A 27,998-nucleotide genomic window follows, 5' to 3' on the forward strand; every position below is an offset into this window, starting at 1 on the left:
TTATATAGGATCCTCTTTCAGTTTTTATAGCAGAACATAAGCATTTGTCGATATCTAGCTCTCAAAAATGCAATAATTATCACCGTTTCATGGCTGAACCCCCCCTGAAATGTGCCCGTGGATGGTCGGGAGGTGCCTCTGCCTCCCCAGGGGCTCCCACCAAGGAGGGATGCAGATCCACGGCAGGGCTGTGGAAGTGGCAGAGCTCCTCTCCAGCTGATGCAAAGCTTGCTCAAAGAAACGGAGGTTACACAGACTCTTTTTTTTTTTTTTTTTAATGGTTATACCTTCTAATCCAGGCTGCTTTAACCTCTTGGCACTGGCAATTTAAATAAATTCGGCACGGATGTAATACAGAAACATCAGGACATCAGCTGAGAGCAGTGATAACGCTCTGGGTCTTAGTGCACCATGGGAGAGCGAAGGAAAAAGGATACTCCTCTTCCTCCTGTCTTCTGCCAAATGCCATTTCCTCTCTCTGCAGCAGGACCAAACCCAATCCATCCCTTGGATCTGGAGCCAGCAAGCTGATTGTGCAGCACAGCAGGAGACAGCAGTGCTCCATCCCAGCATTACACCGTAATTAATGCTCTCAGAACGACCTTGAATGATGTACACGAGTGTATAGGCTTGTCTAAATATGGAAACCAAAGCATTCTAATGAAACACTGATAAAAAATACAGATTTAAGCAGTGTTGGAAGAGCCTTTCAACAGTTAAATTGGTAAAAGTTCCTTTAAGTCCTGTCTTTTCCAGGGGAAAAAAGTGGCATTTCTTTTTGTTTGTATCTTGATCAGGTTTTACATAGGGTCCTGTTCTAGACTGCATAGCAAAATGTAAGCATTTGTCTATATTTAACTTGTAAAACAGAATAATTATCATATTGCATGGTTAAAACTCTCAGAAATGTGCCTAAACACATTGTTGTAGCTCTTCACTGTGTTACCTGTTTGGAAACACGAGATCTGCAGATTGACTGTAAGTCAAAAATATAACAAAAACAATGTTCCAAAGCCTATTTTTATTTCACAGCCTAAGCAAAAAACCAGACCCCAGTCACACACCTTGCACTTCATGGAAGGTGTTACTTTGCACAAGAAGTGTTATTTGTAGCAAGGTGGAACTTGTTTAAATAGTTTCATTTTCTGATGCACTGAACAACAAGGTAACTCAAGGATCTGGACATCAGGACCCCCTTTCCTCTCTGGCCTTTTAAAATATATAGTCCTTAATGAACTCTTTAATTTAACAATACCAAGTATTATAAGTTATTTCCACATCTAGTTTTTATCCAAATTTAATGGGGGTGCCTGCTAGCCTTTAAAAAGTTGTTAGAAATCTCTTATAATACCAAGAGCTATCAATCAAAAAATAGGATCAGCACAGAAAAGGATGCTGAAGTTGTAGTTGTGGCTGCTCTCCTTGGAAAACACTGTTATCAGAGCAATAGGAGGTGCTGTGCTGCTGAAGGCACTTCTTGGTGGCTGAGGCAAACTCACCTGTGGAATCCCAGCTGGATGCACAACTGAGGATCTGAAAGCCCTTCCAGAGAAACGTAAGGGTGTTCAGGAAATGGCTGGAGCCAAACCAAGCAAGTTTTGCCTTCTTCAACTTTGTGCACTTCTCCCAACTACCACGGAGAGCAGATCGCCCTCCAGAGCTGTCACCATTTCCATGAGCAGGGAAGGGATCTGGCACCAGCCCCTGAGGGGGCTTATGAGGGTGCTTTGCAATTCACTTTGAGTTGTGGTGAGAGATCCAACAGTCTGGCATGTGGTACAGGGAAGGAAAATAGCTGGCACAGCAATGGAAACCCTGAACGCATCAAAAAATTTGTACCAGCGCTACAGGTTAACTACACCTTGTACCCCATGTCCTTCAGCCCTGCACTGTGCTCTGAGCATAAAACAATTGTCTATGCAGGAGCCAAGCAAACCCACATGCTTTGGCTTGGTCAGTCTGCCTGTGCTGGCTTCATACGAACCTTTTGTCTCATTGTTTGTTCTCTTAGTAACCCAGCTGTTTCCCAAGCCCTTCTTCTGTGCCCTAAATAAAACTCAGCCTGGACTTCTCATGTCATCACTTCGAGAGTTCACTGCTCAGGCAAAACACCAGGATTTGCTGTAAGCAGTGAACCCCCAGAAGCACGTCAAAACCAGCAGCATCCCAGCCTGCTTTGTAGGCCAGACTCAGCTTTGACAGACCCAGCACCACGGGGTTTCAGCTTTTCTGGTTCTCCTTCACTGGGTTTATTGTCTCCTGTTAGAAGAAACAGTGAACTGGTATGAAAATGGGGGCAACTTGCTGTAGGCCAGGCAAGGAAGCACCAACCAGCCACAGCTCACAATTTATGCAACGCTCTTGCTAATTTTAGTCTTGGATACGGCCAGGGCAGAAAATCTCCAGAGCAGAGATGCTCAGCTCTCAGCTAAGGGCAGCATATGACATATGGTTGCTAAAGCATCCTCCTAGCAGGGAGCTTTACATTCAGGCCTGAGTTGCTGCAGTTCCCTCCAAGTCATAACTTCGAGGATTACTCATCCTAGACATGCAAACGCAGAGAATCTGCCTCCTAATCCAGAGAGCTCCTGCAGTCTGAATCAGTGTGCAGCCTCTCCCCCACTGGGCTTCTATTTCCAGTGCTTGATTCACTTCCAGCAGGGGCTGAACTTACATGCTCTGACAGTCACAGGCCACGGGGAGCATGTGAGAGGAGCGAATGAGCTGCAGCGGGCACAGAGCTGCACTAAATACCTCACTGGGGCAGCCTGGGCACGAAGGTTTGGCACCCAGGCCACGGTCTGTGTGGTCATGGATCCTGCACTGAGCTGTGAAACAATGACATCTCGGCGGCCCAGCTGAGAACTGGAGGTATTTCTGGTCAGGATGCTCTGAACCAGCAACTGCAAGTCCAGCTAATCTGTTCTGAATGTGCTATTTATAGCAGGCACTGGGGGCCCAGCAGTGTTGCATCATACAGCAGGGCTGGCATAGAAAGAACCAAGGCAGCATTAACCATTTCAAGGCATTTTGGATGCCTTAAATGCCCCTGTAGCTTTGCAGTGAGCTCCTCAGTGGGCTCAGTAGGCACTTGGCTAATAGATCATTTCCTAGAGTCCCTGGAGCTGCCACTGACTGTTCTTCTGCCTCTGGCACCTTTGCTTATTCTGACCACTCCACTCTACCCCAGAGCTGGACTTGCACAGCTGATCATGCTGCTAGGAAACACAAGCAGAATAAAAATTGAAGAACCAAAAAGACCTACGAAGTGCAAATTTCAAGCTCCATTACAACCAGTGGAAGAAAAAAAAAATCAATACTGTCAGAATGAAAAAGACTGAGCTTATTGGGAAATAAATACTGTTTTCCCAAGTGTCTAAAAGTGCTTACCAAATATGCCCCAAACAAGGGATTAAAAAAAGCTTAACTAATCCAAATGGAGAACAAAGATCTCTCCTCTGATCTTTTACCAGGTGACCACACTCAAACCATTCGTTTGGTGAGTCCCAGGGTCCAGGACTTCCGAGTGGGGATGAGGAAGCAGGAGACAGCTCAGACACGTGGTTCTTACACAAGGCAGGGAATGTGACAGCTCTGCCCTGGTAGGATGACTAAAACAGGTCCTGGGTGATTAAGCCCACTCTCCTTTCAGCTGCCTCCTTAAATCCCGGGGACTCCAGCTGACTCATTCCTTCTTTCTACCTGAGGTCAGGGAAGGTGTCTTTTGGAGATCAAGTAAAGCACCACAGGCTTCAATCTACTGCATCAACAGAACACTAGAAATACCCAACTTGCTGATTAAAACCTGTCTAGAAGATGCAAAATTGATCTTAGCTCCCTGTCAAGTGTTGGGAGACTGGAAAGGAGCTGAACAGGATGGAATTGCATTAGTTGGGCTGCAAATATTCCTTCTTTCCCATTTCTTTGCATGGCAGTCCCTGGCACCATCACAGAAGAGCCTGTCTTAGTGCAGGCCAGCCCACACCTCCGGGAACCCAGGGAGTAGCAGCTCTGCCAGGCCAAGATGCACAGCATTAGATGGGGAGGCTCCAAGCCCAGCAGGACAGTCATGGCTCAAATCCAAGGAAAGGAGAACTCCACAGGGTTCTCCTCTGGGTCACTGGGAGGTCTCTGCACCAGGAAGAGGATCCAGCTGTTCACACACACACAGGCACACACACTGCTGGCACACAATCACGTCTGTGGGAGCTCAGGGTTGGTTATCATCCCTGCACTGCTCCACACAAAGAGCAGGATAATATCCTCTGACTCCCTTCCCACCTTACTCTGAGGGGAGCAAAAAGGCTGTGTTAAAGAAACACCACTGAGCAAAATGTTTTACGAAGAGAGATTCCTTTGTATTAGCAATCAGTTGAGTAAGTCCAGGGACCGGTTCAGGCACCCCTCTGCTGCCCAGGGGGGTAAAATACCCCCAAAAACCAACAAAAAAACCCCTCTCCAGCTGTGGAGGGGATATGGAAAACAAGAAGGTGAAGAACACAGTAAATCAAAAAGTGCTTCTAAGAAAAGCAGCAGGATAAAATCGTTCCTACAGTCTGGGAGCACTTCCATGCCATCGACCGGAGAGCCAACGGCCCCCCCCAGAGATGTAATGCACGTCTGCAAGGCCCCTGCTCAGGGCCTGCAAGAGTTACCTCCTCCTGCCTTTGTTCTGGGCAGTGTTTAATACAGGAGCCAGTTCCCAGGAGGAGTTCCCATCCCCTCATTCCGAGAGTATCCTGTTTTCCTTCAGCATCTCTCAGTAGTAGTCGTCCTTCTTGCCACCAGCTCCCTGCAGGCCCACACGGTCCTTCCGCTCTTGGACAAGCTCCAGGTCATCGTTGTCATCCACCTCACCTCCATGATCCTCCTGGGTGCAGAGGGAACAGCCAGGAGGGAAAAATCAGCAAGGCCTGGAAAAAGAGACCCCAACTGGCAGCACACTGTGCTGCTTCCCAGTACAGCTGTGCTACCACGCCAGCCCAGCTCAGAAACTTGGGAAAACAGGGAAGAATCCGCCTCTGCCAGGTGTGATTGGCAAGTCACTTAGCCAAGACAGAGGTGTTGCCATGATCAGCCTGTTTGTTTTAAGCACATTGAATGTCCTGGCATTCCAATGCAACTTTAACATCTCAACCTGCTGCCACAGTAGAAGATGATACTCTACATCCACCACGTGGAAAACGGTGTCCCAAATCCCACCCGTGATAGGCAGCAGCCAGCACAGCCTCCAGGGACACTGTTAGGTCCAACTATCCAGTGTAGAGCCTACAAGAGGCCTGGATACACACAGGAAAAGGAAACCTCCTGACACCAACTCTGCTCTGCCCACCCCTCATTTCCCCACTCTCTTCGTTCCCAGCAGGCAGCCCAAGCCCTCAATTCCTCAGCAATCATGTTGAAACTGCAGGAAAAAAATCCCACAGCAACCATTCACAAAGGGCAAGGAGAGGATGAATGAGGCTGGAAGAGGACCCCTCATTTCTATCTACATGAGTCAGAAGCCTTCTGGGTGATCTTCTCCAGGTCATGCTTGGAGAAACCCAGGGATCTTGCCCAGTAGCACTGGCACAGCCTGTAATTCCCCCCAGCTCCTGTTTGGGAAGCATCCCACAGCCCAGCTGTTGCAGATGGATGCAGATGGAAATGAGGAGGGGAGACAGAACATAGAGGGTACTCTGAACCCCTGAAAAAGGGAGCAGAGGTAGGTGGGCCCCAGGGTTGTTCTGGAGACCCACCTCACTGGGCAGGCAGAAGCAAACCTGAAGCCAGTGCTCACATCTGGCTCCCTAAAAGCTGAGTCCTCCCCAGCTCCTGGCTCCCAACACTCCCAGGTAACAACCACACCAGAGAGGGAAAGGGGGAGAACCTTGGTGTCGTACAATTTCTTGCTCCTGATCTTCTTGATAGTCATCCATTGGGTCTTCCCTGGGCTTGGCAGGTCTGCCAGCATCCTGCAAAATACAGACACTGTTGAGAGTGCCCCAGCCTGCTCCCATTCCCTGCCAGGGACACAGCTTGCTGGCATTGGAGCCCCAGGTCTGGAAGACTGAGCTGCACCAGGAATCAGGGGGAGCAAAGAGACAGTCAGGCAACACAAACTCCATGTGCTTCCTCCATCCAATCTCTCTTCCCAGCTCCTTCCACTGTGGAGAGAGGTTTCTCCTGCAGTAGGAGGGTCCCAGGGCCGTTGCCTCAAGTCCCAGGACTGCAGGGAATCTGTGAGTTATTTAGGGAACACAGCACAACCCCATCTGAGAGCCAGGTATTGATGTCACTAATTCTTTCCACATTTACACTAATCTCAAGGAGGTGTTACTCTCTCGGTGCCAGCATCTCTCTCTTGTTTGATTTCATTGGCCTGGAGGTCTTTTTTTTTTTTTCTTAATCTCACTATTAATCACGATTTTAAAGCCTGACAGATAAAACACTCCTTTTTAAAACAAGCAACACTCAGCTGCTTGTCAAAACAAGCCGAGTCTGGCTTCAGGCAGCGAGAAACACTTTGGAAAGTAAATGGATTCCATCTGCAAGGAGGCAAACAAGGAGGCAGAGCTCCCTTGTGTTGTCACTGCTGCCAGGAGCCTGAAACAGGCAGGGCTGCATCGACCAGAAAAGCAGAGACTCATATTATTGTCTCTGGCTTTGGTCTTGAGTGCATGAAAAGCCACAGCCCCTGTGCAGGAGCAGTTGTGAGTGAGCCATCCCCTATTCCACATCTCTCCAGCCATGCAGGTGTTGCAAATGCCAGGGGTGACTTCAACAGGCAGAGAGGACAGAGCCAGAACAAGCTCTGGGACTGACCAGCCTGCCAGTTCTCACTCAGAAGGAGGTTTCTCCTGCCTGCCACATCCTGGCAGTGGGATTCTGGATCCATCCAGGAACGTGATGTTTTCCTTTGAGTCCTTAAGCCCTCTGCCTCCCCCCATCCACAGCTGGGGGTCCCCCCTGGCCCTGCTGGTTGCCCTCATGTCAGTCACCTTCAGTGGCTTCTCCTTTGACTCTTCTTTCACACTGGGCTCCTTGAACTTCTCCAAACCTCCCACCTTCTCTTCGAAGTCGGGTCTCTCCAGCTCAGCTTCCTCAAACTCATCCTCGCCTTGGTTATTGGGATCCTGGGCAGGATCTGCAGCATCATCTGGCATCTGGACAAGAAAAGCCTCCTGTGAGTACCTGGCAGGATGTCTCCTCAGGAGGCAGAAGGCTTGATGCCTTCCCAGCAAGCAGAGTGCTGGCTTGCAGCACTTAGTCATGCCTCCCCAAGCCCGGTAGTGTTTGTAAAAACAAAAATCCCAGCCTTTGTTATCCCTCTGAATCCCTCCGGATCCTGGGTGTTTGGAGTTCCACATTATAGAAACTTCTGGGTAATTATTGACTTATTGGACTCTCATTCCAAGCTGGAATTGCATCCAGATGACAAGTGGCACCACTACTTTCCAAGGCCAGGTGGGATGGGGCCCTGAGCAACCTGGTCTACTGGAAGGTGTCCCTGCCCACAGCAGAGGGTTGGAATGAGATGATCTTTTAAGGTCCCTTCCAACCCAAAGCACCCTGTGATTTTATCATTCTACCATTCCTTACCATTGGCTCCTGGACAACAGTCTCTTTCTGGGGGTGCAAGATCTCCTCCCTCTCAATCACTCCTGCATCTGCAAGGAAGAGGCACAGTCAGTGGTGTCTCAGACTCAGTGTCACCAGTGTCTTAACTTTGTGCCAAGCAGGGATTTGAGGCAGCCAACGCTCTGTGTTTGCAGAGAAATGCTCCTCTAATGCCATGAGGGAAACCATACCCATTTCCAGCTCTTCCTCATCCATCCTCTCCTTCTCTCCTCCCCGCTCAGCTCTGTGATGCTCTTCCCCTCTCCCCTGGCTGGGGGCCTGGGAGCTGCCCCTCTGCACCTCCTGCCCAGGCTGGGGCTCAAACTGGAGGTTCTTTGGGTAACCACGTGCTTGTTCTTCATCCATCTGGGCATTCACCTTGTTCACTATGTCTTTCCAGCTGCAAAGAGGGTATGGAACAGAACATGAACCCCCTACCTCAGTGCACCAGGAGATATTTCATAAAGCTGTTTCACAATGGCAAGCAGAGAAAAAAAAATACTCCAACACACGCAGAATTTTGTCCTAATTTAACCTTTTGACAAAACTGGCAGATTGTATTAATTGCTGTGATATCTGCTTGAAAGAGGACATTTAATATGCCACATAGTACAAAAGCAGTTATGCTTTATAAACACAATTTATTGTGAGCTCTCTTACTATTATTCATATGATACAATAACATCTACATGGCAACGAACTCCAGTTCTAAACAGATTCTTACTCATGCCTCACACATACCCAAATAAACAAATCTGAGGGTTTAGAAAACATCAAAACCATAAGTGGTCTTTATTGTTCCAACTTAATTGAAAATGAAGATGCTGCTGAAGTAAAACTGTAGAATTTTGGCTACAAGGAGAAAAAAAAACCCTTTCAAAATAAAGAGGAAAACTGCAATACAAAGCTTTGCAACTGGGATGGATATTTTAACCAACACCTGTTTATAAAACTCTTGCATAGGATGCATCTGCCCCTGTGCAAACCCAAATAGTGAAAATGTTCCGTTTCCACTGCATGGAAAGCAGTTTGAGGTCAAAGCAAAAAGATGGAATATCTTCATATTAATTTGAGTGAACCCCTGGGAAAGCCCAGAAGGCAGGGCTGTCTCAGAAGGAATGATTTCTTACCAAATATCCCTCCTCAGGGACAGCTTCAGAAGCAAAGAAGGGTAGAGGAAGGGATGAAGTCCCAGTAACAGGGACTCTGAAACATGACTGAACAAACCCTTTTAACCCGGGTGAGTTACAGCAGTCCCAAGCAGAACGACTGCCCGGTTTAGCCTGTCCTCTGCATGAGATTTAAAAGTCTGCTTAAGGATATTTCTGTGTTTAAAAGCTGAGAAAGGACAAGTGGCTTTAGCAGCTTTTTAAGCCAGCACACAAAACTTTCAGTAAGTAAAATCCTAACCCAGCCCTCAGCTCAGATTCCCCCCCTTATAAAACCATCAAAATGCAAACTGCCCCTCCAGGGCTCACGTGGAACCTCAGCCCCCCAAGGCAGCAGCTCCTGGCCTTGGATCCATGGGCTCTTTGTGCTGTCCTGAGGTCCCTTATTGCTCTTGGCATGGACAAGGTTGGGTTATGTGCTCCTTATCACAGATCTCCCACAGTGCAAACAACAGCCTCCAGCTGCTCCTTAATTCCTTGATGATAGATCCAGGAAAAGCAAAGCACACCAAACATGCCAGGACCTCTGTCCTCACCGAAAAAGCACTTGCCAAACACGTCAGTGTTTGCATTTTCAGTCTCACAGAGTGATGGTGACCTGGCTGGGCTCTGCATGGCTGAAAAAAGGCCATTGTGCCACCACCACCTCACCCTCAGTGACACCCACACAAGTCCCTCCCTGAATGAGCAGAACATCCCCTGGGCACAACTCCTGTGCCTGTCACAGCAGCCTGGGGAGGACACTGCCATTTGAAGGAGGAAGGAAAGCACAATCCCTGCCCTGGGAAGGTTACAGGTTAAGTGAACAAACAAAAAAATAGAAGAGCAGAAAGGGTCAGGCTGAATCCAGAATGAAATCCAGAAGCTTCCTCTACAGATAAAACAGACATGAAATCCTGTTTGCTCCGGTAAGCTGAACAGATAGGACCTGGACACAGACAGGAGATTAATAAGTTAAAGGAGGAAGCACTATTTTCAGAGTCCCTTTTTGGGTTATGGCCAGACTTTGATGAATTGCAGCTGCAGAGAGACATTTTTTTTCCTTTTGCAAAACAAACCAGTCTCCTGCAAGTGCTGCTGAGACAGTGAACAGTCTCCCCAGTGCCTTACAGCACCCAGTACAACAGGATCCTGACCAGACAACACCAGTAACACCCCAAGGAAAGGTTGTTTCTTCAGCCACCTTCCAGGTAGACCCACAATAAACACGAGCAGAGAGAGACCAGGGGTGCCCCTGTTTGGAACCTTCAGCCTAAACTTTGAGAGCAGAAGGGAGTTGTGTGTCACCAACCTTTGCATTTGCCCCTGTCTGTTCCCTGGGGAGAGGTGATTGTCTGGAACTGGAGGTTTTCCTGCTGCAGAGGGCTGTCTGGGACCAGGCAGGGCCAGCCCAGGAGCCTGGCTTTCCTCGTGGCTCCTCACCTGGATGCGCATCACCATCTTCACGTCCTGGAGAGGAGACAACTTGGGGTGTGCACGAGAGCCTAATCCACATACCTAAACCACATACCCCCAGATCTTGCATTTGGGCAGGTTTATGGGCCAGAAAACCCCTTATCGGAGAAAAAAGGTTCAGAAGTGCTCCAGAACAAACCTACAGCCCTGTCCAGCCTGCAGTAGAACAGGTTCTTCTCCTTCCAAGACAAAAGGAAATAATTTAGGTCCTGTTTGAGCCGGGCCTCTCTCAGGTAGGTGAATCTCCAAGGAAAGAGGAACAAAACCACCTCCAAACCCCCCACCCCACATCCTTATAATAGTTACTGTAATTATAGTCTAGCCACACTGCAATTTATTGTCTTTTTTTTAGATATTTACTGTCCAGAACTCACTCTCAATCAGCCCAGGGGGCGGGGGGGGGGGGGGCTGATTTTATGATTTACTCTTTGCAGCTCTGGCAGAAGAACCCCATCCCACTCCCCTGAACCTGGTGGCGAAACCACAAGTGCACAGGAGTCTGAAAGCACCCCAGGGCTGTGAGATTCACACACACACACAGAGCACTGCAGCTCTCTGAGTCCTGAGCTTCCCAAGCAGAGCCCCAGGAACGTACGGGGTTCCCGTTTGGGAGGCTGTTCATGGTCCGGGTGAACCTCACCACGTGCCCGTCCCCACGGCGCGCTGGCCAGGCTGGCACAGCCTCTGGCAGCGAGTTGGCATCCTGGGGTGGGGTGGGGTGGCTCAAGGGCACGTTTGGCTGTGGCCTCGGGCCGTCCTTGCTGTAGGAGTTCTGTCCCTGCAGCATCGGGACTTCGGCCGGCCTCTGGAACCCGGAGACCGGGGATGCCAGAGGGACCCCGTTCTCTGGATTGACTGGAAAACCCTGCAAGGAGGAAAGGACAATGTCAAACTCTGAGCTGGAGGGAGCTGGGCTTGTTCCCCGTGCTGGAAACCCACAGGAGCCCTGCAGAACACTCCTAGCAGGGTTTTCCTGGGAATACCACACCTTCTGCCTCCCCAGCTGCAGCTGGCTGTGGGCTGGCACCACGGGCTGCTGCCCCTTCCCAGCTCCTCCTTCTCCTCCTCTGAAGCCTGGCATCTTCTGTAGAGCTTCCTTGAGCTGCCTGAACTCTTCCATCTGGGCCTGAGGGGGTGAGAAGGACAGGGAGAAACCTCCCACAGTAACAGGGTTAAGCACCTCCTTGCTGGGAGCAGCCACCCTTTGTGGCCGTTTGTCTGGCACAGATGGACTCTAAAGAGATGTGTTTTATACATAGGAAAGGCTGGAGAAAACACACAACCATAAATGACAAGCTTGTTTTCAGCTTTCCCTCCAGATTTCATGGATATTCTGTATTTCCCCTTTGCCAGTCTTGCATCTTATTGGACACTTTTACCCTGGAAAGTGCTGAGCTGTGACACTGGTCCTTTTCCTGATGCTGTTCAGTGCATGAGCCATTGCTGTAACTCCTGCCTTGGCACAAGAATTGTACCCTGGGTCTTAGTTGTGCCTCCCTCTCCTCCTGTGCCTCACACTCACATACCCCCAGGTCAACTTATTTCCTTCCAGTTGCAGCATTTCTCCCTGGATGTGCTCATCTCAGCAGGGCTGGCAATAATTGGAATAATCCGACTTGACAACCCAATTTACTTTGCAAGACAAATGAAAAATCAATTCTCCTGGACTGGTAAGCAAATGCAACACACTTTTTCTCTCTCTCCTGAAGCTTATTTCTTTCAGCTCCAACCCTGAAAAGTAGGGCTTAAAAAAGCCACTCAGGAAAAGCTCCCCACTTCCACCCTGGTTATTTATAGGAAAGTGAGGGGGGAGAGCTTTTCATGTGCTTGCCAGGGTACCTGGAAATGGACCAAATTAGGGACAGGGCTGAGTAGGAAAGCTTCCAAGCAGCAAGGAAAGTTTAGCAGGAAATTAATTCCTGAGCAGGCTCTGTTGATTTTAGTTCCTCCCCCTGAAATCTGACCTTAAAATTAACATTTAAAACAACAAAACAAACCCCGACAAAACCACCCAGCGCAGCTAACATAAAAGGAATGAGGAGAAGGCAGCCAAGAGCAGTTCATGGGATATGAACTTGCAGGATGCTGCTCCCAGTCAGAACAACCCGGATGGATGCAAAGCTTGTGCCCATCCAAAGCCTGTTCAGGGGGTCAGCAAACCAGGCAAGGCCCCTCTGCGCTGCTCTTTCTCTCTGCAATTAATTTAATAGGCATAAACAAAGACAATCCACCATCATTTGGAAGTGCTTGAGATGTGTGGAGGTGACAGGAGGCGTTCCAGGGTTGGGAATATGCTGGTTCACACTGCCTTGAACCCCAGGGACTTGTGCAGCACTACCTGGGTTTTCAGCTGCTGGGACAGACCCCAGGGTGGAAAATTTTACTTGTATGGATCTACATTGCCAACACCTGTCAGCAGTGGAACACAGCTGATAAGAGTTAGCAATGAGAGAATATCTGATGTGCATGTAGAGCCCAGTGTCCCACAAACAGCCCCTGGTGGGTTACCTGGGCATTAAGGAGCTGGGAATGAACCTCCTGGTGGGCCTTCCGAAGGAGCTTGCTCTCCTCCCTGAGTTTAAACACTGTATCTGCAGGAGGAGAAGAAATTTGATTGAAAGAGCTATTTTTTGCCAGTGTAGTATCTCCCTTTCTCACGGTAAATTAGCCTGCACCTCACAGATCTCTCCAAGGCCAGGAATTCCAGCCAAGCACGAGCCAGAGACGGACAAACCCGATCCATCATTCCTTCCAGCACTCCAAGGAACACCCTTCTCTCCAGAGCCTCTGCTAACCAACCACTGCTCTCAGGGTCAGGCTCTCCCCGTGCTTGCTTCAAGAGCAAGATATTTGCTTCCTCATTTCTCACCCCCCCCTTTGCAGCTGAAGAGCAGCACTCACTGTCCCTGCCTGTGGTGACTGGAAGGTTAAGAAACGATGACAAGGGAGGTCTCTCAGGTCTCCTGAACCCCCAAGATGTGACAAGGAGCTTCCCTCCTCCTTCAGAGAGAAGCTGCCTCTTGATGGCACGAACAAAATACCCACCACAGAAAGCAATCATGGCACAGCTCTGCCCTCAGGCGTGGCTATTCCTGGGATTTTAAACAACATTGTGCCCTGCAGCCCGCCGGGGTTGAGCTTTTTCAAGCTCTTTGCACGCTCCTGAGTACTTCAGGGACATCAGGGACAAGACACGCCATGTACTGATGTTTCACTGCCTTGGACATAATCCTGCACCCTCCACTGTGAAACAAAGACTGTGTCCAAAAATGTCAGCCCTGTTTCGGTTCCTGAATCTCTCTTAAACCATCACCAGAGCATCATGCACTGGGATTTCTCTGCAAACACAGCTGCCCCTGCCACCATGGACTGGGAAGGGATTCAGCCCTTTGTTGTGGGCTGAGTTGCACACAAGGTTTCAGCTCACTATTAGAGATATTTCTGATTACAGTGGCATATCTTTTCTTTGTAATGCTCAGCCCTTGGACAGGACATTCTCCCACTGAGATTGGGTGTTGTGCTCCCGCCTTGCAGTGAAGGTTGACATCAAAGTGGGAACAGAAGGCTCTGTCTTTCCTGCAGCCAGAAGGAAATATGGAATCGTGTCCTGTGGGTCTCCAGCTTTACCTGTTACCTTGTGTTTGCAGGCAGCTGGTGCAGGCCAGGTGACAGCAAGCACAGATGCTGCTGCCAAGACCTCTGACCATGACAGACAGTCTCCCAGAAGAGCCTCCAAAAGAGCCAATTAGCAAAAATCCCTCCATTTCACTCTGGCAGCCCTGAGCAGTGGGGGCCGAGTATTTCAGGAACAGAGACAATCAAATATTTAGGTTTCACTTATTTATCCTCAGTTTCCTTCCTTCTAACCCTGGAGTGCTCAGGTACTCCAGTGGGCTTTGTTGACCAGAGGAAAAAATAAACAAACAAGACACCATCAGATTTCCCTCTTCCAGACCTGTAAGAACAGATGCAAACCTTAAAAGCCCCACGATGTAGTTAAACAGCAGACTAAATAGAAACCACTCTTTGGGAATTAAAGGGATCAGCATTGTCTACGATACTCGCACCATTAAAGGCATTTTATAGATCCACAACACTAATTGCAAGAAGTGTGTTTGATTTGCTCCCAGGCTCAAATGCCAGGATTTGCAGGTTGTTCCTGCACCACCCAGGGCAGGACAACACTCCAGCCAAGGTCCAGGAGGGCCAAGGTGCTGCACACTGTCACACAGGGACGTCCCTGGGGTGTTCACAGACCCTTTTGGGGACCTGCAGAGGAAACCTCTGCCCTGCCCTGAGCTCAGCCCTTCAGCCTGGTGTTCCCCCAGCCCTCTCACCCTGCAGGCTGGTGACCTCGCTGTCCTTCTCCTGCTGCAGCTGGGCGTATTTCTGGCTGTGGCTCTCCAGTGCCTTGCGGTGTTCCAGCTTCAGGCTGTTGTGCTGCACCTGCAGGTCAAGCAGCTGCTTCTTGACATCGTCGTGCTGGTTCTGGGTACGAGAGAAGTGACAGAGTCAGCACAGGGAGAGGGGTGATTCAGCTGCTGCCAAGTGCTCCCTGAGTGCCCCTGTTTAACAAGTTGCCTGGGGAGGCAGGAGATGTTTGTTCCCAGAAATCCCAGGCACAGTCAGGTATTCCCTGTGTCCGGTGGTTCAGGGGGGATGTGAAATGCCAGCTAAACTCCACCTCAGGAAGCGGATTGGGAGGTCTCCTTGGAAGCCACTAAACTGGAAGTGGAATGTTATGGCAGGTTCACTCCTGCCTGGAAGAGGTGGAGGCTCTGGGACACAGGAACTACTCCTGCTCCTTCCCAGCCTCCCTGCACACCCTGCCCTGAGAGCACACGGGCTGTGGCATTTGCTGACATCAGACCAAATCCCTGTCGAATCCCTCGAAAATCCAAGGTCCTTTCCAGAATCTCAACATGCTGAAGGACTTTACCTGCAAGGATAGTTCCCATGGAGCAGGCAGAGCCTGTGCAAGGACACCACATCCTCTGACAGGGACCAGAGAGAGCCCCCATTCCCCTCAGTAACATGGGGCTCACAGGCATCCAATTCCAGGATAACAAGACTCTCCCAAGACCACAGACTATTTCAAGCAGGCCAAGAATTCAGCAGATAGAGGTGGGTTGAAAAGCTGTTCCCTTCTCCCCTCCCCTCTTGCAGGGCCCAAGAACAAAACATGCAGAAACATCCTTTTGCTGGGACCCGATGAACCAGAATTCACCTCTTTTTTTTTTTTTTTTGTTCCCATGGTAACCCTGAGAGATTCCTTCCACATTCAGTTTGTCAACACCAATTATGTATGCAGATTGACTGGCTCTCAGGTGAACCCTGGCCCTGCCACACCACCATCCCCCCCCTCAGGAGTCCAGGCAGTCATTTCAATCAGCCTTCCTGGGGAAAAAAAAAATAAATCTTTTCTCTTTTTTTTTTTTTTTTTGTTTTCTAAAAACCCCAAACCTCTAAATGCTATTGATGATTGCATTTATCCCCAGGAAAACAAAGTGTCTGTGGCCCAGGCATTCCCCCTGAAGCAATTATCCTCCACTAAAAGAGATATAGCCGTGCTCCAAAAATACACGTGATGCAGAGGAGAAGGCTGCTGGTGCAGAGGGGTCCCAGAGCCAGGATAAAGAAGAGACACAAGGATGTCAGGTTAATCAGATCACAAGATCTAGAGGGGGAAATAAAGAGCACAGAAGATTCCTGCTTTGATTTTCACAGGCATTAGGCACTTGCAGTTCTCATCAGAGCCCCTGGCAGAAAGCTCTGCAGAGGAACCACTTCCTCAAAATCATTTTGATACTAAACACATCAGAAACCACCAACAGTAGCAAGTGAAGATTGATTTGAACAAGAAACTCTTAAGAAATTCAAGGAATTTTAAGTCCTCATCAGCTCAGGTCAATTAATTCCTAACCCATATTCTGCCTGGAAGGTGATGTGCATAATGTGTGTCCCCAGACTGCTCCCAGGCAGGAAGAAGGGAGGGAATGTTCATCCTCTGACAGCAGCAGGAAGCTGGAGAGGGAGATGAGTGCCTTGCCCAAGGTCACAGGCACCTGAGGCTGCCTCCTCGTTAAGCACATGGAGCATCCTCCCTCTCAGCTGCTTTCTGAGCCTGGTGGGACCAGTGTGTGCAGACCTGAGGAGGAATCCAAAGATGCCTCTGTGTTATTTGCAGGCAGGAAATCTGGAACACACTAAACTGTTTTTCAGAGAAGCAATTTAATTACCTGTGGGCAGAACATTCCTGACCCAGGCAGTTCCACCAAGGCCAGGTACCCTGAGGAACCCAGGAACCTCTGCTGTCTTCCCACGTGGCTGCAGTGCCATTCCCTCCTCTCCCTCACAGTTCTGCTGTTCTACTCAGCCAAGCAGAAACCACAGGACAGAGCACATGAGTGTTGTGCAGATCATGCCCAGAGGCAGCTGGGCTGAGGGAATACAGGGACCACGTTGTCGTGGCTTTTCTCTGGTGCTCACGCTGCAATACGGGGAAATCTTATCACTCACAAGTCAGATCAGCCTCCAAAAATCGGGAGTTCTTCAGCTCAGCTGCAGGAACTCGGGGCAGCAGGTTCTCTCATCCCACCTTCCCTTTGTTGTTCAGACAACAGGTAGTGCCCAAATGTGTCAGATCTGTGGCACTGAGGTTTCTGGGGAAATGGGCAGGTGAAGGGGGAGAAGAAAAGAACAGTCCCTCAAACCCAGGTATTCCTGCCAGGATTCAAAAGCAGCTTTGTGGACAGCACTGTACAAAGTGGAATCAGTAAGTGGATGCCTTAACCCACAAGCAAAGGAAGGGCACAGCTCATTGCCAGTTTTCATGTTCCAGCAGTTTCAGGAAGTTCATGTCAAAAATTCCTTTGTTTGAAGCCGCCCCCTCCTTGCCTGCCTGCTCCAGTGAATGCCAGGATGCACTCTGCAGAGTGATGGGAGCAAAACGCTTTCATCTCCACTCAAGAGGGAGAAAGGAATTGTGAGACAAAGTCTGGCCCCAGCAGGAATCCAGACAACACAGGCAATGATCACAACTGCTATTTTTGGACCAAGTCAAGGCCCTTGCACCTCGGAGCTGCTGTGCCAGCTCCAGATGTAAATCAGCCAGGGAGGATTCCAGTGCAGGTCAGGAGAAGAGCAGAGGCCAGGGACACCAAAGCCAGATGTGCTGTGGCTTCATGGGACCCTTTGGGACCTGCAGCTTAGCAGAGTTAGTTGCTTCTGTTCAGCATAAGTCCACTTCCTAAGGAACCATATCCTGGCAGCAATTTTCCTCCTGAGGAAGCCAATTCCAGTGGGAAGCATTTTTGCCTGGGCTCCAGTAACAGAAGTGTTGCTCACAGGCTCATAACTAGCAGAAGCTGGGCTAAATGCTGCTTTTTCAGGGTGGGAGGGGGTCAAAATCTCCCACTCTGCAGCCCCAAGGGCTGGTCTGTCTTTCAGCAGCTGTAAATGTAGTTTAAAAAAAAAAAAAAATAGGGTGGTTTTTTTTTTCCCCCACCCCTCCAATAAAAGGAAGCAAGAGAAAGGGAGCCAGGACGAAATGCTCTCAACTGTCCCCTCGAGAGCAGCAAACCAGAGCATTCTGCTCAGCCTTAGCAGTTGCTATGAGGAGGAATGTTGCTATTGCAAAGCGTTCCCAGAGTCCACAGTGCTGGATCATACCCAAGAGACAGAACTGTACTTCCCTTTTCCCGAGGTTTGAATCCAAAAGCCAGGCAGCTGGAGGTCCAGCTCTGCTCAGGAAATACAACCCAGCGGTGCTAAGGGCTGCTGGAACCCAGCCCTCCTTCTGCAGCCCAGAATTAAATTACCATTTTGCTGCCAAAGCTCCAACTAAAAACCTCTAAAAACCACCACTGCCAGCCCCGGTTGTGTTGCTCTAACAACAGGAAAATTTAACATCAAGATATGCTCCAGGTAGGGCACGTGATAAGCTATAAAATGCTATAAACTGCCCTGCTCTGAGCTTCTCACATGGGCTGGAATATGTTGTATTAGCCCAAAGGGCAAGCTACGATGAATAGACCCATTTTCACACTAAGGGACCCAGAAAGGAGCAGGCTGAACAGCAGAATCCTGTGTGATAAAGTGCACAAAGGCTGCCATTGAATGGAGGTGTAGGTGAAAGCTGTAACCTGATACAGAATAAATAGGAAACTCCCCTGGACCTGAACAGTCAGGAAGGAATGTGGATCAACACAGAGTGGTCTCCTCCCTCCCTGCTGGCACTGACTGCAGGAAGCCCTGGGTCCCTGCTAGGACTCTCCTTCCCAGGAGCATCCTTTAATGTGCAGCAGATGGTCAGTCCACGACCCAACCTCCTCCCTTACCTTCAGGATCTTGTGCTGGGAGCTGAGGGCCCCATATCTGTTCATGGAGTCTTGCTGGGGTAAAAAAAGAAAAAAAAAAAAAAGAGATTCAACAGTGCCATTAGATTCCAGAAAAACCCCAAGGCAGGGAGGAAAACCCACCAGAGCACCTGCCCAGCCACTTGACACACACAGGTGGGGACGGGGACCAGCAGAACGGGCAGGGCTGGAAAAGAACCTTTTCACACCAGCTCATTAACTGCGCTCTTAATTCCCATTCAGAGTAGTTTTTCCCAGCCCTCAGCTCTGTATCTAGGCCAGGCCCAGTGCTGAAGGAGCTGTGCACAGTGAACCCCCCTCCCCGAAGGCTGAGCTCTGCTGGCAGCAGCTGAGGGGGAGGCAGAGAGCAGCAGAGCTGAGCCTGTCGCCTACACACCAAAATTGCACCATTTAACAAAAAATGGATCACTAGGCAATTGAGGGAGCCTAAAGCAAGCTCTGTAACTAGGGTACAGCAGCCAGACTAGGCTCAGCTGGCACAAACCAGCAGTGGAGATGGATTTATGAGTGCCCACAGAGGGATCTGGACCAGTTCAGTGGCTCTGCTCATGCCTCGCTAAGGGTCAGGTTCTTCCCCTGTGCCCCCAAGGTTCCACTCTTCACCACAGCACCATCTCCTCACAGCAGGGGTGGAAGTCACCACCCCCTGTGCCCAAAGGCTTTGTCCCCAGGGCAGCAGTGGCACCTGAGGGGGCTGCAGCTTGTCCCAGGACATGCTGGGACCCACGTTTGGGGACCTTAAAGCAACGTGGCTGATCCACGAAGCAGCACCGTGGAAGTGCCAACTAACCCCCGTGCAGAGATTCCCACTACAACTCCCAACTCAATTTATATGATAAATACTCAACATGGAATGAAATATCACCAGCAAATGAGCACAGATTAAAAAAAAAAAATCAGATATTCATGGCTGAGTTTTTCTGTAACAGGCTGACATTGACCCACAGATGAAGGGGCTAAAAGTGATTCCCCTTCCCCAGCATCTCATCAGCAGATGCTCTGGGAAAGGAATAAACCCAGCCTTATAACCTAAGTGAATGTGACAGACTGTATCCCAGGGATGCATTTCTTCCCAACCCTCACTGAAGAGTCCTTTTCCCTGCTGAATGAGAAGTCCACAGGCAAGTGAAAATCATTTGACAATCCCTGGAGACGGAAAACAATGGATATGCTTTTCCCCACACCACATGGTCTTTCTTCCCCGTGTTCCCCGTGGTGTGCCTTGAATTCAGTTTCTCCAGGGCTCTTCTGTGCCATGGAGCAGCAATTCTCCCTTCAGGCTGCAACCAGGAGCTGGGAATCGTCTCCTGGGCTGTCACACACGGGAGAATGGGCAGAGCAGGTCGAGAACTGTGCAGTCTCTCCCTCAGATGAAGCAAATCCTCACCCACCAGCAGCCTTGCCCAGTGGAGTCAGCCAAAGTTCACCCTGCACCGTGCACACACACATCCACCTTCATGCCTCCCAGGCAGCAATCCTGGCCCCCCAACCCCGAGGAAATATTTACCAGCATCACACAGACACCCTGAGGAACAAACCTCACCTACCTTCTCCTTGTTGAGAGCTTCCTGAGCTTCTAACTTGTACACTAAAAAATCTGGAAGTGGAAGAAGAGAAGGCGATTTAACGAGCTGGAATTTAACGAGGATCTGGTTTGTATTTTGGGGCAGGGGGGGAGGGAAGGGGGAAATCAGCCCCTTGCTGAGCAAAAGGCTGCAAGTCAACAAGCTGGAATGCAGATGCTGCCAGGAGACCACTCAATGCCCTCGGAAAGATGGGAGTGTTTTCCATGAGAGCTGTCCACCCAGCTAGACTGGCCCAAATGTCTTTGCTTTCCCACTCTGTACTCAAGTGCCTCAGTGATTTCCTACTTCAGCACACAAACGGCTGCAGTTCGATGTCTCTGAGGCTGCAGGAGGATTTGGGGTGCTCTGAAGTGAAAAGACTTTGGAAAAGAGAAACCAAAGCTTCTGTGAGACCAAAAGGAATGAATCTGCTGATCTCATCTGCACCACCTTCTTAAAATGGGCAGGTGCCATGACTAGATAACACATATTAGGATATATTTGCTCAGTCAGTGCTCACCAAATAGATCAGAGGTGGCAGAAACTCAGCTTCTCCCTCAGGGATGCAGCCAAGCCTGGATGCTGTGTGGCAGCACTTCCAGAAAACCAGAGCACCTCGGAGTGAGGAGCACTGCTGTTACTCCACATACCAGTTTTGGAGATAAAAGCCAAGTTATTAAGTTGCCAGCAACAATCAGGTGCAGAGGGGCCTGACATCCAAGCACAGCACTCCACTGAAGGGCTAAACTGTTGGCTTTCTGTTTCCTGTTGGATTTCGTGGTCTTAAAATATCTTGCATGTTTATATCTACTTATGTACATCAGCTCTAAAGGATCTGACAGTCTGCATTGTCCATGTGTCGTGGAGGGCAGTGATGCTGATATCATTAAGCACTTGTAGAGCTCAGCATCTTCAAATCACTTTTAGAGGAAAGTTGACATATTTCCAAGAAAAAAAATCGTGGTCCAGTGCCAGGTTTAGCCACCACTTAAAGTGCTCAAACAGCACATCCTGGGCACTGTTACTCACAGATTGCACTGAGGACATGAGTGGGAGTGTGAGAGAACAGAACCTCCCTCCCAGCACCTTCTGCCCACGGACAATAAACACGTGAGTTCACTGTTCCCCGGGTACAAACCGGGGCTGAGCTCACCTGGGGGCACTCAGGGACAGCCACACACGGCCCCGAGGCAGGGAAGGCTTTGGGCACAAAGGACAGCTGGGGGCTTGTCTGGCCACTGCTGGGACAACCCCGCAAGGGACTCACCTTCCTTTGTCTTCTTGTGCTCCCCTCGCTCCTTCTGCAGGGACCGTTCCAGCCGGGACCTGTGCTCGTACACCACTGGGGAGCAGAGAGAGGCACAGCATGAGAGAAACCTCACCTTCCTTCACACATGTTTTTTTCCCCCCCACATATTTCCTCTCCTGTCTGGAGCAGGGAGGGCACAGCTGGGCTGGAAACCGTGGATATTCACGATACAACACACCGGCCTCACCCCGTGAGTATTTGCCCTCAGGTTTTGCTTTGGAGCCCAAGTTGTGATGCCCAAGAGCTGCTTTAGTGGCCAAGGGCTAAACTATGTCTTTGTGAACCAAGTGCCCAGCCAGGGTTAAGGCAGCCAGAGCCTTCCAGGTCGTGAGCTGCATGCAGGAGAGGCATTTTCTCCCATTCCACTGACTGGCCCTCATGCCAGTGAGGAAAAGTGAGCCAGGCAGCTCCCTGTCCCATCCCACCCAAAACAGCCCCTGCATGTGCCCAGGAGCAGAGGAGGGACAGGGATGAGGCTGCTTCATGCAGCAGCCACGTGACAAATCAAAGGACCACGGACGGATGGTGATTTTAATGCACTCTGATGGCTGAATACAAACCAAGAGCTCTCCCTGAGCTGGAACAGGCTCCTCATCCCCCTGGCACAGATGGACATTGGGTCAGAACAGCACTGGGCAGCAAGTCAGAGGGGAGAGGTGATAAAAGAAACCGGCTCCCAGAGCCAAGATCCCTCCAGAGCCAAGACCTTTGGGGGCAAGTGGTGCCATAACACACAATCTCCAGGAAAAGGAACTAAGTGGGGCGAGGTTTTTATGCATAAAAGAAGTGTTAATCCATTCCTTGGCGAAATCTTGTCAAGCCAAGAGTCCCAAGAGACTCGTGCTCTCGCTCCAAGTGGATCTATAGAGCCTGCCAGCTCCACTTGGGCCATAATGGAGCAGCAAAGCTCACCTAAATCCTCTATCACTTCGTGCTCCCTCAGGGAGCAGGAAGGACAGTGCCCTAGGTGAGGAATTCCCACTGTCACCAGCCACTTTATCTCCTTCCTTCTCTTTGTCACCCTCCCCAGACAACACAGACAGACCCCAATGGTGAAGATGCTTCCCTTGGACTGGGCCACTGCCTTAAGATTTTCCTCTGGAGTGAGGAGACTCCCATATTCTTCAAACCATCACAGCAGAAATACGTGGTTTCCATCTGGAGGGAGGTTTCCCTTGCAGAGCACTGCTGCTGAAGCCATCACTGCAGCTGTCCAAGTGTCTCCTTCGTGACAGCTTTATTTTTAGAAACACTTTTCCCAACAGACTACTCAGATGTCACCCCGAGGGCTTCCCCAGCTGAGCACACCCTGGGTGCTCCTTCACGACTTGTTCAAGGAAATTGTCACCTTGAGAACATCAGCCACTTCCCCAAGGGTCTGGGAGCTCTGGGCAGTCGTGTTTCTGCCAGAAGCATCTCACTTCCTTGCAGTCCTATGTAGCAGAGCCTCCTGAGGGTAAGTCTTTGATGTGATGGGAACCTCATACCAGCAATGAAAAGCATCTGTAGCGATGGGCTCGTGCAGACACCCAAAGCCACAGATCCTAATGCTCCATCCCGGAGCAGAGGAGGCTTCAGGAACAGCTCCACATCATGGGCTGTTTGTTCAGAATTTTAGAACACAAAATCTGGCTCTCCTGACCCTTTTTTCTTTTTTTTTTCATAAGTCAGATAAACTGAAGTGACCCCCAGTGACTGGAAAAGAAAGTTATAATCTCTCCTGCCATTCCTCCAGGTGTCCAGAGTCCAGAGCAGGGGGGTCCAGCTCTGCAGAGAGCACTGCATACAGTGGTGTCTCTGCTCTCAGGGCCAGGAGCTGGACTTTGATGATCCCTGTGGGTCCTTTCCAATTCAGGATATTCTATAATTCTGTGATTCTCTATTCTATACTTACCTTCGTGGTGAGACACAGCAACTCATCCAACCAACCTAGCACTCTACAGCTCTGCAGGCCAGGGATCCAGGAAGTCTTTAACAATTTGCTATTATAAGGGAGAATAGAGGGTGGTGAGGATCTAAATCCTGGGATTCAGCCAGAACTCGGCACTAAGGAACAGTCACCTGCTGCCAAATGAGCCAGAACACGGGATTTGAGGTGCTGAAACAATGAAGTTCCTGGCAGTGCCTTGCTGAAAAGATAGAACGAGGTGCAGAAGACACAGGAATTAAAGCCAAGGAATTATAAAGTCATGCAACAAGTGAGCACAGGGCAGGGAGGGAGCCCAGAGCCCCAGCTCTGCTGTGCCCAGCACCACAGAGCTGCAGGGAGAGCACAGACACCAGAGCCATGGCCAGATGAGCCAGACAGCCCTGCACTGCAAACCTTCCATGAACTGGCTCCTCTCTGCCAGTCACCAGGATTCTCCCACCAGCCAAGCCCAAAAAGAAGCCTTGTCTTTGTTAAATTTGTTGGACGAGCAAGTGTCTTCTCAAAATAAAAAAGGGTAGCCATGGCAACAACTGTATTTAGGAACAGGAGGGGGGATAGAAACCCCAGCAACAGGCTACAGCTCTGCCATTCAGGCGTATTTGGGTGGAAAAAATATAAGCCTGGCTCAGCTGTTGGCTTGAGCCTGTTGTTGCCAAAACTGGGGTTCCCTGAGGCTACCACTGTCAGCTTATTCTCTGAAGAACCAGCCCCTCTCTCCAAGAGGAGCATGAGATGCTGACACACCGGAAAGGAATGTGGGTTAACTTCTGCCCTGCTGATCTTGGCATCTCCCAAACCCAGGATGCAGGTGGAAATCGTGGCTGGGACTGAGCAACACATGAGGTGTTTGACTGCCTGATAGAAGGAATGGAAACAAGCCATAATAGCAGTGAACCAAAACACACACTAGATCCCTTTCCAAGACTGATTGGTTTTTTTAAAGCATGTTTCCTGGAGAGGAACACACCACACTCTGCTCTGGCTGTTTACAAACAGAAATGCACAGCCCTGGGCTCAAGCAGCCCTTGGAGGATGTTGCATTTGCATCACAACACTGCACACAGAACCACCAGAGGAGATTTAACCCTGAAAGACATAAACGTCGAGTCACAGATCTGCAGAATTCCAGAGCACTACAGGCTCTGGAAACAGTATCACTGGATGGGTCCACAGAGGTCACGATGGATAGCCTGTATTTGATTTAAGCCTGAGGAAGAGCTCTAACATAAACACTGCGATCTAAACCGACTTGTTAGACCAAAAAAAAAAGGGTTAAATGCATCTCCTGACATTGAGTGGAACCACAGCAAGCAATATTTTGTGCACATAAAATTCATTCCGTGGGCACCCAGACCCGGCCCGCCCTCCAGCACTGCACCCCCAGCTGCTGGCTCCCCAGAGGGGATTCCCACCAAACCTCTCCACAGGGAGCTCAGCAAATCCCTCTGGAGACTTCAAATCTAGTGACAGCTGCTGGAAACGTCGCTCTGGCAGATGCACTAAGGCTGGGATGACAGACCAGACAAAGGAGGTAAGAGTTCAGGGATGGAGTAACGTGTGTCCTCAGCCTTCCCTGCCGAGACCTCCCCGTGGGCTAAAGTGCCATTTTCCCACAGTTAGGCATTTGTGGAAGGAGGACAACTGAGGGGAGAAAGGGGGAGGAGGAATTCACACCCAGTGTTCGCCTTCCGGTCCCCGGCAGCTCTTGCCAGAGGAGCCCAGCGCTGGTCAGCGGGCTCAGAAAAGCCAATTCTTACTCCTCCTCCTCCTTCTCCCCCCTTTTTAGGGAGCCGTGTGCCGCGGCATCCATCAGCCCCGAGCATGCCGGCAAGACCTTTCTAGTCACGGATCAGCCTCTTGAGAAGAAGGTGGGCTTGTTTCCTTGCAATGGGCAGCACAGTGTGACAACAAACTTTACCGAAGGATCCCTTCCCTGTCCCTTCACTTCCCGGACAGACACAGGGTAGAGAGAGGAGCCACATCTCGGAGCCTGCCCAGCCAGCCCCTGCGAGCCCTGTCTGCGCTGGTGCTGCTTCACAGAGGTTTAATTTTTACAGCCAAAGGGAAAAGAAATGGAATAGGCGTGACGCAGCTGAACTCGCCCATCCGACACGCTCCGCTCCCCTCGCTGCGAGCAGCGATTCGGACTCACGGCTGTTCTAATTCCAGACAGCCACGGGAGAAAGGGAACGGGCACAACACCTTAGAGCTCTTTAAAGCCAAAGGCTGAACATGCCCGAGGCACCCGCTTGTGGCTGGGCAGCAAAGCCAGCGGCAGGTAACGACGGGAGCGAGGGAAGTTCAGGCAGAGTGTGCACACACAGGCACGCACCCAGGGCAGGTCACTCACCTTGGAGCTGCGCTGACAGCGCTTCCTGCTGCTGTTTGTATTTCTGGGCCAGGGCTTCTGCGTTCCGCACCTTCTGCTGCAAGTGGTTGTAGAGGAAAACTCCGGAGCCCAGGCACGCCACGGTGACCAGGCAGAAGGCGGTCTGCAGGAGCCCCTTCTGCCTCCTGGAGCACATGCCGGTGCCCATGGTGGGGCCGGAGCACAGCGATGCGGCGCTGCCTCGCCGGCGCTGCTAAACCATCTGATTAAATTTGCCCAACAGCCCCTTTCCTCCGCAAATTCGCGGCTCCCTCTGGAAGATGCGATGAGAGTCTCGCCTTCCCTCCTTCCCAGCGCTCAGAGCAGCGGGAGAGGCTCCAGCCGCGCTCTATTCCCGGCTGTCCATCGGGGAGCGCCGCAGCTCCCGGCCGGGGTCCGAGCGGAGCGGCCGCGGGAGCATCCTCGGGATGCGGGGACCGGGGGGGCTGCGGGGCGAGGGCAGCCGGCGGAGGGGAGAGAACAGGAGCAGCGAGAAGCAGGAGGAGCGGCGGGACGGAGGAAAAATTTGCTTACCCATGTGCTGCAAGCGGCCGGAGGGGGCGGGAAGCGGGGGTACCGCCGCCTTGGCTCTCCCACCCTCCCCCCTGGACGCAGCGGCCGAAAAATAACCCGGGGGAGGAGAAGCCTTGGCCCCCTCCCCGCGGCGTCCCGGAGGAAGCGGCGGCACCGGGGACCGGGAGCAGGGCCAGGAAAAGCGGCGGCGCGTGGCATCCGGGCTGCGGGCGGCGGCGAGTCGCCTCCGAGGCGGAGGGGCCGGGGGGGGACCAGGGGGGGACCGGCAGCGCCCCGAGCCGCTGGGGACACCTCAGGCGACCCCGTGGGGCGACACGCAGCCTGCCCCGTGGTGGCAGGGGGGTCCCACCCGCCCTCCTGCGCGGAGGAAGCGGCATCGCCGCCCCCAGCCCAGCCTTGAGCCCCCGACCTCTCCCACGGGCGTGTATTCCCCTCCCTGATCCAAAGGAGCGGCCACACCCACTGCCGGCACCTGTTGGGAACGGGAGGTGGGTGAGGGACACGGGAGGGCATCCTCACGTGAGTACTTTAAGACCCGCAGGGTTTTAAGAGCTGCGGTTTCTTCTCGCTAAAATACGAGCTGATAAAGGCATGAGAACAGCCCAAGGAGAAGGGGGTGAGTGGCTTTTTTTTACAGTTACAGAATGCTTTGAGTCGGAAGGGACCTTAAAACTCACCCTGTTCTACCCCCTGGGACACCTTCAACTATCCCAGGTTGCTCCAAGCCCCAACCTTGGACACAAGCCCGGCCTTGGACACTTCCAGGGATGGGGATTCCAAGGTCAGCGCTGAATTTTGGGGAGCAGAATGCCAATCTAAGTGCAGGGCTCCTGCAAGTGAGATTCCTCCTGCAGGAGATTCCTCCAAGACAAAAGGTGCCAGCACAGGAAGCTCAAGCTGCCCACGGAGCGCCAAGGGCAGCACATAAACTGCACTTGGGAGACAGAAGGTCAGGGCTTTCTTTCCTGGGTGGAAGGGCAGTTGTTTGTTTGCAGGAGCGCTGTGCTGGAGCTGGGAGGTTCCACCCAGGAAAGAAAGCCTCATGTGCAGTTGTTGGGCCACTCTTGGCACTCCATGGATAGGCTTTTTGTGCTGATATCTTCTGTCTGAGAGGAACTTTTGTGTTCCTGGCAGCTGAGCCTCTCCCAAGCACCTGCCTTTAAAGTGGGCTGTTCTCTCCTGGCAGAACCCAACCTGCTTTATCAAGGTCTGTGATGCACAGGGTGACTAGATGGTCCCTAAAGCTCCCTTCCAATCCAAACCATTCCATGATTCTGCACTTCATGGCACAGCCAAAGCCTTGCCCATGCTCTGAGCTCAGGTCTATTTAAGACCCCTGTGTTTATGATGACTCTTGCCTGCACCAACAGTCTGACTGTTAGGTTGGCTCACCTCTTAGCTCACAAGGATTTTTCCCCTGGAATCCTGCCAAGTTCCATATTTCGGGCATCTGGGGAATAAGCAACAATCATAACAATTCTTCATCAGCAATTCCCCTCTAAGAATCACGTGTGGTTTTATAAATGGCAATCAAATGAGCTTTACAGCACTGCAGGGAATCAGCTGAGTGGCATTTCTGCACCTTAATGTGTCGATGGGAAACCTGAGGCACAGCAATTCCTGTAAGGTTATGATTTAACCAAAGTAACTTTTTTTATGGTGGAGGTTTTTCCCCCCAAAGCCTTTGAAGT

General features: G+C 50.9%; 1 protein-coding gene across 2 annotated transcripts; it reads right to left on the reverse strand.

Moving 5' to 3' along the window:
* Positions 1-4,336: 4,336 nt before the first annotated feature.
* Positions 4,337-26,204, reverse strand: LOC103759253 (Golgi integral membrane protein 4). 2 transcript variants are annotated; one of them, XM_018079544.1, is made up of 14 exons: positions 25,756-26,201; positions 21,434-21,508; positions 20,149-20,198; positions 18,563-18,616; positions 14,561-14,711; positions 12,732-12,814; positions 11,212-11,349; positions 10,819-11,088; positions 10,060-10,217; positions 7,791-7,999; positions 7,582-7,649; positions 6,981-7,145; positions 5,883-5,954; positions 4,337-4,870 (listed from the first exon to the last, which is right to left on the reverse strand). In XM_018079544.1, the coding sequence occupies exons 1-14, from the start codon at positions 25,940-25,942 to the stop codon at positions 4,760-4,762; spliced, it is 1,791 nt and encodes a 596-aa protein (XP_017935033.1). In that variant the 5' UTR covers positions 25,943-26,201; the 3' UTR covers positions 4,337-4,759. The 2 variants fall into 2 exon arrangements, with proteins under 2 accessions (XP_017935033.1, XP_017935034.1); XM_018079545.1 differs by having other exon boundaries at positions 4,720-4,870; positions 5,870-5,954; positions 25,756-26,204.
* Positions 26,205-27,998: the final 1,794 nt, after the last annotated feature.

This window comes from Manacus vitellinus, unplaced genomic scaffold, assembly GCF_001715985.3.
Source record: "Manacus vitellinus isolate BGI_N305 unplaced genomic scaffold, ASM171598v3 scaffold_46_pilon, whole genome shotgun sequence".
In the NCBI taxonomy this organism is placed as follows: domain Eukaryota; kingdom Metazoa; phylum Chordata; class Aves; order Passeriformes; family Pipridae; genus Manacus; species Manacus vitellinus.

Coding starts and splice junctions, on each gene's coding strand:
- LOC103759253 (XM_018079544.1), bottom strand. CDS start 25,942: ATGGGCACCGGCATGTGCTCCAGGAGGCAGAAGGGGCTCCTGCAGACC. Junction 18,617..20,148: donor AAGCTCTCAACAAGGAGAAG/GTAGGTGAGGTT, acceptor TTTTTACCCCAG/CAAGACTCCATGAACAGATA. Junction 12,815..14,560: donor CGAGGTCACCAGCCTGCAGG/GTGAGAGGGCTG, acceptor CTCCTCCTGCAG/ATACAGTGTTTAAACTCAGG.